Source organism: Cervus canadensis, chromosome 6 (genome assembly GCF_019320065.1).
Source record: "Cervus canadensis isolate Bull #8, Minnesota chromosome 6, ASM1932006v1, whole genome shotgun sequence".
Lineage (NCBI taxonomy): Eukaryota > Metazoa > Chordata > Mammalia > Artiodactyla > Cervidae > Cervus > Cervus canadensis.
Window position 1 is genome coordinate 51,901,259 of NC_057391.1, and position 13,297 is coordinate 51,914,555.

General features: G+C 33.6%; 1 protein-coding gene across 5 annotated transcripts in view; it reads right to left on the reverse strand.

Annotated features, from left to right (window-relative positions):
- UNC13C (unc-13 homolog C) overlaps positions 1-13,297 on the reverse strand; it is a 646,481-nt gene that overhangs the window by 189,500 nt on the left and 443,684 nt on the right. For all 5 annotated transcript variants that reach the window (XM_043471933.1, XM_043471936.1, XM_043471934.1 and 2 more), the window contains one exon: positions 6,355-6,440. In XM_043471933.1, the coding sequence (XP_043327868.1) occupies positions 6,355-6,440 (86 nt within the window). The remainder of the gene's footprint in view (positions 1-6,354; positions 6,441-13,297) is intronic.

The window sequence follows — 13,297 nt, forward strand, 5'->3', positions numbered from 1 at the left end:
CCAAAAAATGAAGATCAAGATAAATTGACAATCAGTGAGTTGTGAGAGTAAACTTGAAAATTAGCAGAAAATTGCTGATAGGAAGACAAGAAAGATGACAAGTATGAAATAACAGTTTGAGGTAGGCTAGGTATGAGGTAAACCAGAAAGATGTTAAGGACAAGAATATTTTAAGGGAGGCTACAGAAATTCAGGGGCCAACAGATCAGTTCTCTCAGTAGAACCAAGGTCAGTGAGGCCAGGAGAGATGTGACTACAACTTTGTGTTCTCATTGTTCTGGGCCTACAAGGACAAGGGCAATGTTCTTTAATGTACAAGGTGGCCTAGGAACTGTATGGGGGTGAAGGGCAATAAAAAATTATACTTTTCAAGTGAAGGCCCCGCAAAATAAGAGACTAAGACATTCTAAAGATATTCAATATGCAAATACTCAAATTCACACATCAAGAGAAGACAGTACATGGAAACAGTGAGAGCAAAGTTTACAGCACAGTTGTACTTATTAAGATGATGAGACAGTGAAAAATTACAAAGGCAGTCTGATAATCTTCACCCATTGGTGAGGACCAACATGATAACTAAGCAGCAGACAAGAAAAATTGGTGATAAAAAGATGGAATGTCCAGAACTAATACTACCATCACCACCCTCCCCCAACCAATGCCCAGTGTTGAAGCCTTGCTGCTACTAGTTTGAGGTACACTAACCAGATGCCTGGATATATCTCAGATTTTGTTAGAAATGGAGAGAACCACCCACTCTGTCCCTCCAAAGGTCTACTTAATCAGAACTTTCATTTTAACAGGGTTCTCAGGGACTAGCGTACACATTAAAGTTTGAGGAGCTCTGAACTGGGAGATTTTACTAAGGCCAGGTGAAAGATGATTGTATTTTTATATTGTAATTAATTCCATTTCTGCCTAAGTTAATTAAGTAAAACAGTCATTTTTAACTAATTTATTTTCAATGATTTTTATAATTAGTTTTCTATTCAAAGATTCATCTGAGAAATTGGTAAGTGACTTAGACACCCCTCTCCCATCCCGCCCACTCACCCTTACATGTAGATGTAATTTCAGGATACAGTTTAAAGCCCAGCCACAAATCCCAACTTAAGAAGTAGTGGTTAAAGAATCCCAAGCACTCTTCTACAGAATTGCTAATTAGAAACCACCTGAATGTTTGTGGACCCAATCCACCATCTGGCTTCTCTCTTGGGGCCTAGCAGGGTTTCTTTTAATAAAGACTTTGAAAACACCAACATATGTTTAAACACTTTAGGGCCCTGAACCAGACTGCCCCAATATAAGAATTGCCAGGCAACCAAGTTCTACCCATACCAAGATGACAGATACAACGTCAGCTACCAACTGGAATTCCCAATTAAAACTTTCAGTCACTTTTAGGCATCTAGACATTTTGGTAGTATTGTAAATTATCTGAAAGTTTTGGTTTACTAAATTCTAATCCTCAAGATTGTTATAAAGGCTAATATTTGAATATTTATTATACACTCAGTAAGTAGCCCCTTCTCACCCCCAAATCTCTCTCTCTTTCTCCCTTTCTCCTTAAAATAACTTTATAAGGTAGGTAGTTTTGTCCCTAATGTAAAAATATGGAAACTGAGACTTACTATGATAAATTATCCAAAATTATAGATAATAATAGAAACTAGTGGAGCCAAAATTCACATATAGATCTAACTTATTGCAATCTTAGAACTTTACCAGTCAAGCTAAAGACTATAAGAGTCTTTAGAATAACTTATTTAGAAAAAAAACTGCAAAACCAACTCCATTTCATTATAAAATGAAATATTTCATCAAACATTTCATTTGATGCAATATTTCTTCCATTTTTTCTTATTACACTACTTTTTTCCCAGAAAGTACATCTTAAAAAAATCTGTAAAATAATTTACTCTGATTTATTCAGCAAATTATCACCATAATGATCAATTTCTGCTTATCAAACTTATAAATGATTAATGTCAAATAGGAAAACAAAATGTCTCATATAGACTGAGTAAAGTTGGGAGAAAACTCACTTCATTTTTAAATTAGATTATTCTTTTTGTAGCAGCTGATGAGTTTATGAAGTAAAGCAAAAAGCTGCATCAAAAAGCCTGAGTCTATAAATTTTAACTGATTGTTCTCTGTTGACCTGACTTCATCGAGGTTTTACTTACAACATGAGCTCAGATGCTTTAATCATAAGACAAACTATGTAGCTTAAATTATATAACAACATGGAATCTTTCTAGGTCAACAGCCTGAAGCAGTTGTCCACAGTAAATTAATTTTACAACATTCTATAAGGCAAATAGGGAGAGTAAGACATTCCCATGTACAGAGAGCCTGCCAGGAGAAGGTTTTTAAGTTATGCCCTCTACTCTGTGAGGTAGTCCTAGCCTTCATTTCCTCCAACAATATTATTTATGTCACATTTATTTTTTCAAGGGCACAATAAGAAGCTATCTATAGATGGAAATGGTGAAAGGGAAGGAGAGAGAGATAGGGAACAGATGAGCATGGATTTGTAAACACTTTGCCAGAAGTTTTAAACCTTAAATGACCCCTAAAGAAGACTATTTTGAGATTTTTACAGATTTTTATTCCTTATTATAATAATAACGGTATCCTCCCACTAGCATACTAGCTTCCAGTTGTCAAAGAACATTTAAAGTATAATGTAAACCTCACCCTATCCTAGGAACTCATATTACCTCTTTTTGAAAGGAAAATTCACATTTGGAGAGGTTATACATTAATTGCCAAGCTGCTGTAGCTCTTGAGTGAGAAAACTCTTGGAAACTAGGTTTTCCAGGCTCAGATCTCTATCAATACTACAAATGTTAAATTTGAACCTAAGTATTCAGCCTTGTCTCCAAGGTTCTTTCTATAGGGTTGTCTTATCTGTAATTCAAGTAAACTAACACAGACTGAGTTTCCATTAAGGTTCAGTGAATACAAAGATAACAAATACAATCTTTGCACTCAAAAGTCTTCTCATGTGGTATGGAAGAAGGTATAATACATAAACCAGGAACTGCAATTCCTCATGACTTCCTTAGAGTATGTGTGAATGTGCAAACTAGTGAACTGGACACCTTAAGCAGATGAACTGCATGGGATGTGAATTAAATCTTAATACAGCAGCTAATAGAAAGTCAAACAAACAAACAAAAAATACATTAAGAAAAAGATTCTTGTCTCCAAAACCCTAAGATAGCCACAGGGTTATTAATTACCATTGACCTTGGATCTGACTTTCAATAATATAATCTCAGCATTTTGGGGTACTGTTTTTGTACAAAACTATTAACCTCTAGTCAATAAACATTCAAAGTTATGGTGCTTTACATGTAGTATTCCTAATTTCATTGTTGTTTCAAGTAAACATTGAATTTTTGAGATTTACTTTCCTAACATAAATATTTTACTTAGCTGACTGAAATTACTATTTATTTTTTTAAAGCAAGGGGAACATAAAATCAAATATCCAATAGCTGCACTAATGTTGTTATGTAAGCAAAGATAGAGGTCCTGCCCAAACAAAACATGCCCTGGTGGCAGAACCACTGTGGAGCAGTTCCAAAGAGTCAAGTTCCTGTGAAGTGTGGGCAGGATCCCCCCGCCCACTGCCCAGCCTCTGGCTCAGTGTGAACTTTTCATTTTGTAGGTGAGGACAATGAAACACAAAGGTGTTGCCATCTTAGAGTGTACCCAACATCACACAGAAAACAATCACAAGCGGAAGTTTCCCCACCCACTGCACCACTGAGCTGGGATTACCTGGGAAAAGCTTCATTGCCTCAACACATAGAGATTAAGTAGGTTCTATCTACTAGATATCATTCTAGGCAATATAGAAATGTTGATAAAAATCACAGACAAAAAATATACATGGTGGTACAGAAGACAGATAAGAAGTAAGCCTAAGTAACTAAATAAATAGGATAGTAATTAGTTGTTAGGCAGAGCGTTAAAATAAGGCTATTCATGGAGGTGACTAGATTCTGAGCAGGTGCTGTTAAATTGAGCCCCACAGGGCTGCTGGTGAAGATGGTGGGAAGAGAAATCCAGGCATTAGACCAGCTGGCAAAAAATACCTGAAGACAGGAATGAGCTTCAAGTATGTGAGTAAAGTAAAGGAATCCATGATAATTCTTTGTGTCTGATTTAAGTAACCGGATGGATGGTGGTGCCAGCAGTTGTAATCGGGAGGCAAGGGAAAGAAGCAGGGTTTGACAGGGGAGGTTAACAATTCTACGCTGAAGTGCTGCAGTCCATGTGGTCGCCAACAGTCTGACAAGACTGAGCGACTGAGCTGAACTGAATAGGCAATCAGGAGGGTGGTGACGTGTCAGGGGTAGGACTAGGGGAGTAAATGCTCTCTGAAGAAACTTACTGGTCTAGTGGTCTGGTGGTTACTGCCTGATTGAAGATGCTTAAGATGCATTCTGGATCCCAAAGAGACAACCAAAACAGAGTGGTATAAAAGGATGTGTTTGAGAGGAGGCAGAGGTAGAGAAAGCAGGATTGATTAATACAATAAAAAAGGAATGCTTCACTGCAGAAAAAGGAGTTTGTATCTCTGAGCAAGTTGTGATGTAATTTTAAGGATAAACCCTAATTTATTTAATTAGATTTTACCAGAAAACAGGTATTAAAATCTATTGGGTACCTTCTTTTTTGAATAAGGAAAAGTACAGTATGTTTCCTCTGTGTGGCCTAGCAGCAAGCTTACATTTTAGTAACACTAAACAACAACAACAACAGTGGCACAGTGAGCACCGACTCCACCAATCCATCTTCCGTGCTGATGTCTGTTCTTAGTTGCCTGTGTGAATAGGACACGTCCCTCCTGAAGTTCTCTATGGGCTCTTATTTCTATTATCAGAGAACTAAACTCCTCACCATGGCCCATAAGGCACTGCATGCTGGTCCCTGCCAATTCCTCCAGCTTCATTTCTTGCTACCTCTTGCTCACAGAATCAGCTAAATTCTCTTCTCAAATACACCTTGTGCTCACCCTACTTGCTAATGCACTGTCCTCGACCAGGAACAGACAGAGATGCTTCCTGCTCATCCCTTCCCAAAGTGAACTCCTACTTATAACTTCAGTTCTTTGTCAAGATAAGACCTCCTCAGGGGAGGTTCCTCTAGAAAACCTGCCTTACCCCTTGTCCCAAGTCTGACTTCAGAGTTTCACCTCTAGATAGCCCATCATCTTTCAGTTCAGTTCAGTTGCTCAGTCATGTCCAACTCTTTGCAACCCAATGGACTGCAGCATGCCAGGTTTCCCTGTCCATCACAAATTCCCAGAGTTTACTCAAACTAATGTCCATAGAGTTGGTGATGCTATCCAACCATCTCATCCTCTGTCATCCCCTTCTCCTCCTGCCTTCAGTCTTTCCCAGCATCAGAGACTTTACAAATGTGTCAGTTCTTCACATTAGGTAGCCAAAGTATTGAGGTTTCAACTTGAGCATCAGTCCTTCCAATGAATATTTAGGACTGATTTCCTTTAGGATGGGCTGGTTGGATCTCCTTGCAGTCCTTGGGACTCTCAAGAGTCTTCTCCAACACCTGACTATCCCACATGGTGACCGTTTGCATATTTGCCGCTGTCCTCCATAATATTTTCGAGGGCAGGAACCATGGCCAGCCTGTTCACTGTTGTATCTTTCATACTGAGTGTAGTCTGGGTATTTAGCATTTAGGGCCTTAATATACACTGAATAAGTGCAAAGAAAACTTTCTACAAGATTTTAAGTTCCTAGAGAGAAGGAACCCCAGGCTGGTTAAACATTCTATCTTCACCTCTAAACACAATGTTGGGTGCTCAAAGAAACTTAACAGTTTTTCAGCTGAGAGCTGTATCTGCCTTGCTTTACATTCTGTGATTTGGGTATATTGAAAGTGGAATTTCTAGTGAAGTGTCCTGCCGTTGTCCTTGTACCAACTTTGGCCAGATTTTAACCTGCCCATTCTAAGATACAATTTCTAAGTCTATGAAGACAAATACCTGAACAAATATCACTCATCCACCCTCTTGATGTGATCTGATTTATGCCATAAAGTATTCCTACATCTAAACCTTGTCCTACAAATTAAATACTCACTATTATCCTGCAACTTAAACCATTTGATTAAAAATATATGTATCTCTTCAGCAGTTTTAAATACTTTGTGATCATATCTTTCTACAATGCGGAAATAAGTTTTAGAACTAAACTGATCACAACAATCAATGTTTTGATGCATCGATTCTTCACATTTAAAATAAGAACACAAAATCAGAATTTAACTAAAATGCATATTCTAATAAGTTTAAATATTTTTAATTACCTTCTAGTGCATATTTCATATCCTGAGCAAAAAGGGTCCACATAATTTCAGCACTTATTTTTCCCATGTTCAGCTCTTGAGGAAACCTAAAACCAAACACATACATTAGTAGATCAAAAAGAAAAAACATGTGACTGAGAAAAGAAAACACTTTATATTACACATATATCACAATCATTATTATATAGTATTAAATACTTTTACTTATGAGATTTCTCTTTATCAATTTCAATGGTATGGAAAAAAACTACACATGAGTGTTGCTTTTATCACAACAGCCATTTTTCTTGAAGCAAACTTGAATGCTTCCATTCTGTGCTGTGCTTAGTCATTCAGTTGTGTCCGAATCTTTGTGACCACATGGACTGTAGCTTCCATTCTATATTTGCTTAAAGTAAATTATTTCATCAAGATTCCTTACTCCTCTGGTGAAATGGTCCATGGTAGACCCCATTAGTCATTTCAGAATTACCAGGCAGGCTGTGTTCTTTTTAGATCAAACAAGCTTAAGCCAAAGACAATATTCCTACTGCTGCTGAATATGAATTCTGTTTATATGTGTTTTCAATCTCATGATAAGGCTCAAAGTAATGTAAGCTCAGTGAAAATAATTTCATTCATTATAAACACTCAGCCCCTGATAGTATGTAAGAAAGTATGTTCTGTTCTGACAAATATATATATATATTAAATTTTATGCATATTATTTATAAAATGCACACACATATATCTATATACATATAAACAAATATATATAATACATATATATTACATATATACACATATAATACATATAAATATATAATATTAATATATATAATATATAATACATAATAATGTATGTACATGTATATAAGGATGTGTATATATATATATACATATACACACACACACACACAGAGACACATACATGTAAATTAACAAAAGAAGCTCTCACATTCATTTATATCTGAGTCCAAATCAAAAAAAGAAAAAATATATAATAAATTAAATATTAATATTTAAGTTTAATTAAATTAAAATAAATTAAATAAATTTATTAATTAAATTTATTAATTAAATAAATGAATACATTATTAAATGAATAAATATGACCTCAGGATAACCTCAACAAAGAAAAGACCATGGTTCCTACATACTACTTCACCAAAGCAAAGTGTATTTTATCAAATGTTCTTTCCAACTCCCATCTATCAATTTATCTAATAATTTCAACTGATACTTTAAAACTTAAATGTGGAAGTATATTTATTAAGTACTTAAACTCTGAACACTTTCTATGATCAAAAAATTAATATAACCTACATATACACAAAATTAATTTTCAACAATAAATTTTACTCTATTAATATAAAAATAACCTTAAACAAGTAATGTATTTCAAAAGGTTTCATTTGCAGATAGCTATAAACATCCCACAATTTGTAGTATGTTAATTTTTATGTAATATATGCACAGCATCAACACTATAAATGTATAATTAGAATGATTAAGCTCATAAAATGAGAAAATTTATTATGTTAATTTTTTTGAATCCAGAAAAAAGAATGTATTAATTAAGTGTATGGTGGTCTGATACAAAAAACAAAGACAGGATTTCCAAAGAGGATTTTGGAAATCCTCAAAAACAAGTGACAAATTCAATCTTGCAATATATACATGGATAATACATCATGACCAAGATACTTATCCCAGAAGTGCAGCATGGGTTCAACACTGAAAAATGAATCAATTTAATGTATCATATTAACAGACTAAAGAGAAAAACTTTATCATCTCAATAGATGAGTAAAACATATTTGGCAAACCTCAACACTTGTTCATGCTTAAAAACAAAACAAACAACAAAACTATGAAAACTAGGAATTAAAAGAAATTTCCTTAACCTTATGAAGAGAATCTGCAAAAAACCTACAGCTAACATCATACTAATATAAGGATCAAGGCAATGGTTTTTACTCTCACTCTTCCTACTAAACACTGTACTGGAGCTCCTAAAGATTGCACACAGTCAAATAAAAGAACAATAAAAGAGGTATATAGACGGCAAAGGAAGAAACACTCTATTTGGAGAAAACAATAATACAAATCCTCAAAATACTACAAAATAGCTACTAAATAAGTTCAGCAAGGTTACAGAATACAAAGTCAGATACAAAAATCACTGTATTTCTATATTCTAGCAATGAACTATTGAAAATTGAAATTAAAATAACAGTATCATTTACAATAGCACCAAAATATATTAAATACTTAGGTATAAATCTAAGAATATGTATGTACAAGATTTATATAAAGAAAACTGCAAAGTACTGAGGAGAAACATCAAATAAGACCTAAATAAATGGAGAAATATATTGTGTTCATGAATTGATATACTTAATGTCATTAGAATATTAATTCTCCCAAGCTGATTTACAGATTCAATGCAATCTCACACAGAATTCTAGCAGAATTTTTTTCTGTGGAAATTGACAAGTTCATTCTAAAATTTACATGGTAAAGCAAAAGAAATAGAAGAGCAAAAATGGTGTTTATTAAAATAGCTGAAGGTTTTACATCACCTATCTTTATAGCTTACAATGAAACTATAGTAATTAAGACACTGTATCTTCAAGGTCAATTAATTTTCAATAAAATGTTACATTAATTCAATGGAGAAAAGGTAGTCTTTGCAATATGTCTGCTAGAGTAGTTAAATATCCCTATGCAAAAAAAAAAAAAAGTAAACCTCGACCCAAACTTCACATCATACAAGGGAAAAAAAAAAAGACTCAAAATGAATCACAGACCTAAATATAAAACCTAAACTAAAGATTTTCTAAAAGAAAACACAGAAGATCTTATGATCTAGGATCAGGCAATGGTTTCTAAGATCTGTCACAAAAAGTGCAAACCATAAAATACTGATATATTGGACTTTATGAAAATTAAAATCTGCTTTTCTAAAGACACTATTGACAAAATGAGAAGAAAGGCAATTGACCTGCAGAACACATATCTGAAAAAGGACATATCTGGAACATACAAAGTACTTTCAAATCCCAATAATAAGAAAAAAAAAATACCCAACAAAAAATGGGCAAGTGATCTGAATGATAATTGAGCAAAGAATATAATTAGATGGAAAATAAGCACATGAAAATATGCTCAACATAATTAGTCACTAGGTACTTCCAAATTAAAATTATAATGTGACATCACTACATGTCTACTAAGACAGCTCAAAATAAAACAAAACAAAACAACACCTAACAATATCAAGGGCTGGTGAAAGTGTACAGACGCAGAGAAGTTTGAATTCTGATATAAAGCTGCTGAGACTGCAAAGTATGACAGTCCCTTTGGAGAGCAGTTTGTCAATCAAGTTAAATATACACTTATCAACAGTCCAACTCCAGGCATTTATCCAAGAGAAATGGGACATATTTTTACAAAAACTATATATGTTGAAAGTCATCCTTTCAGTCAATGAATGGATAAATAAACTGAGCTATATTCGTAAAATTGAATCCACTAAGCAATAAAGAAGAATAAAAAACTGATACATGTAACAATGTGCATGAATCTATCATAAAGATACAAAGAAATTCACAGGGATAAAAAGTTCTAATAGTTAGGTTTGGGCAAGTAGAGAAGGGAATTGAATTCAAAGAGACATATGTACAAATAAACCTTCAATCAAGTTTGCAATATCTTATTTCAGAAAAAAATATAAAAATTTTATTATCAGTAAAATAAGAGGTAATATAATAAAAATGAGTGTTAACATGTTTAGCATTTAATAAGAAACATTAGTTAATAAGTCACTATTAATTGAAGGCTAAGTACTAAATAAAACACACACAATCCTTGCCCCTCAGAAGTCTACAACCTAGTAGTACAGATGACAGTAAAAACAAATATATAGATTACATATACACACACATATATATTATGTTCACACACACACACATTTGATAAGTCCCACAAAGAAGCTAAAGCCTGAGAAGGTTGAGCTGGTTGTGGAAAAAAGTAGTTCTGGAAAACCAGGAGTTTGGAGAAAACTCCTCCTCCTCCTTACTGGTGCTTAGGGGCTGTGAGAGCAGCTTATTTTCAATGGAGGGTCACTCTGCAGCCTGCACAGAGATGGGAAGCAGTAGTATGAACAAGTTTGGCAAGAAAGGATTCAGAACTTCTGTTATCAAGCAGCAATAGTGACAGGAGACTTGATGTATGCTGTGAGTGATGGTGACTGCCATGAAATCAAAGAAGAGCAACATGAGGAATAGGAATATGGATAGTAAATAGAAAAGGAGAATGCAGAACAGCAACGGTAGCTGAAAGGATGCAGAGGAGCTAGACCAGGGAACAAGGGCAAGAGCCAAACATATCCTGAGTGGCTTGTTTTTATATTCTGCTGTCTACATTTGGGTTGATGTGATCTTAAGAAACAAGGATCACTACTATGCATAAAATAAACAACAAGGACTACTACCACATAGCACAGGGAACTATATTCAATAAAGGAAAAGAATCTGAAATTTTTATCTATTTATAAATATATATATATACATACATATAACTGAACCATCCTGATGTACACCAGAAAGCAACACAATACTGTAAATTAACTATACTTTGGTTAAAGAAAAAACATGGATCACAATGGAAAGGCACATAGTACTTACTTAGTGCTAAGTACAAATTACTCGACACAATAAAGCTAAGAGTATATGATGCAGAAGAATATCTGGTACAATCATTCACAGAGGTTACTTGAAGAAAGTAAGATTTGTATGTACTTTTCAAGGAGGATAAAGATTAATTGGTGGAAGAGATAAGCTATGCACACCAGTTAATGGCTGTAATTAACATAATAAAAGATTCTCAAAGCAACTTTTGAAATATTTTCCTTTAATCTAGACTTCTTAATCAGATAACTTCCAAACAGAGAATCTAAAAATAAGCTATTTGTGTCAGGATTTTCTCAGTTGCATAAGCAATGTCAAATTTGATTTTCATTCTTGTGAAACTAAGGTTTAAGGGTTCTCATTATTACTGTTGAGGATTTAACAAAAACCTAAACCAAAACCAAACTGCCATTTAAAATAAAAACAGCATACTAGAAAAATATACACTAGATATATAAAAGGCAAAGGGATAATACTATTAATAAAAGAAAGTTATAAATCTGAGGAAAAAGAGAAATATTAGAAAAATGACTGTGATTAATAGAAGATCTAAAAAGGAAAAAAAACACCCCACAAAACCTAGCAAACGTAGATAAGAGATTCTTACCATTCTAATATTCAAAGAAATTTCAATTAAAATAATAGTAAAATTTTTTTTACTAAGTACATTTCAGGCTAGAAAACAAGCAAAAAAAAAAAAAAAAAAAAGAAAAGAAAATTCAGGATGTCTGCATCTGATTTCCAAAAGCCTGACTCTCTACAAGTTTTCAGTTTTTATGCTATTCCAATACCTGAGTTATTTACACTCCCTTCTCTCCTGTGTCTCAGGATTCCCCCTCCATGGATGCATCATCATGGTGTTATATGAAACTACAGAATAATATGCAACTATTAAACAAAACGAGATAGGTCTGCCTGTACTGACATGAAAAGATAAATGTCAGGCAGTTTAAGCAAACAAGGCAAATTACAGATTAGTATACATACTATGAGCCTGTATTTTGTTTTAAAAAAAAAGAATAAAAATAAATACTATTAAATGAATTTCTATGCTTATATGTGCAGAAAATAATAGTTGGAAACAATACGCCCAACTACTAAAAATTTGTAAGGCATGGGTAAAGGGAGTCTTATTTTGGTTTTATTTCTTTCTTTTCTTCACAAGAAATGATACACAAACATTAGAACTTTCATTTTCTATATCAAATAGGCCTGTGAAGTTGAAGATGATTATTTTTAAAAATATGAACATTTACATGCATCCTGAAATAAAATCAAATGGAATTTTACTAAATACTATGTGATTATTTTAAAAAGCTAAATAACATTCGTTTATTGCTCACAAAATTCATTTTGGTTGTTGTTATTCTCATTTTACAAATGAAGAGCTGGTAGTCAGAATTAGAGCCTTGAGCTGATTTTCCAAAGCTCATGAGCTCTCCAATAAACAAGTAGCAAATATTCAATTTTTTTTCATACAGACAACAAATATAACTTTGACTATACTCATTTTACACTTAGGAATATTAGATATCAAGAAACATGTCCTAAAACATGAAATACATCAATGACAGAATCAGATACAGAGCTTATGCTTCTTGACTGTATTTTTTTCATTCTTTTTATGACAATAATAGAAATTCCCAAACATTTATGATGTCCTTACAGCTAGCTCTTTTGTTTTGTTTAAATGGATTGATTTTGCTTTAAAATATTTACAGTTCAAATGATTGGCTTCATATTTTCTGCAACAGTCTAAATTTAAATCTCAAGCTTTAATTTAAATCTCTTGCCAAGCTCTGCTTCCATACAGAAGATAATCTTTGGGGTTTGAGATATCATTAGAAGTTTTGCTTATTGTGTATTATGACAGGGCAGCTTCAAACTTGGTTTTCTTATTATTACCAATGGAAATAATATATATCCTTGTGCTAAAAAATAATTACTCAAAGATCCTTTATTTACTTAATAATTACACAGGTTCTTTCAAAGTCTGTATTTTCATTTTACTTTACTACCCCTCTATGGTATTTTTGGTGCATTTGGAAACACTTCTCTGGCTCTGTCTCACAGAAATCCTAGTTAAATAAAATATTTCATGAGTCAACCCTGCCTGAATCCAGAGAGCAAACTTGGTCATCAACGTCTGCCACAACCCACAGCATCTTCTTTCTTCTCTCCTGTGGATTCTTCCTTTGACGTAGCTGTAGAATTTATCCTTCCCCTGCTCCTACCATCTCATCCCCAATTCAAGTCTCACGACTCAAAAC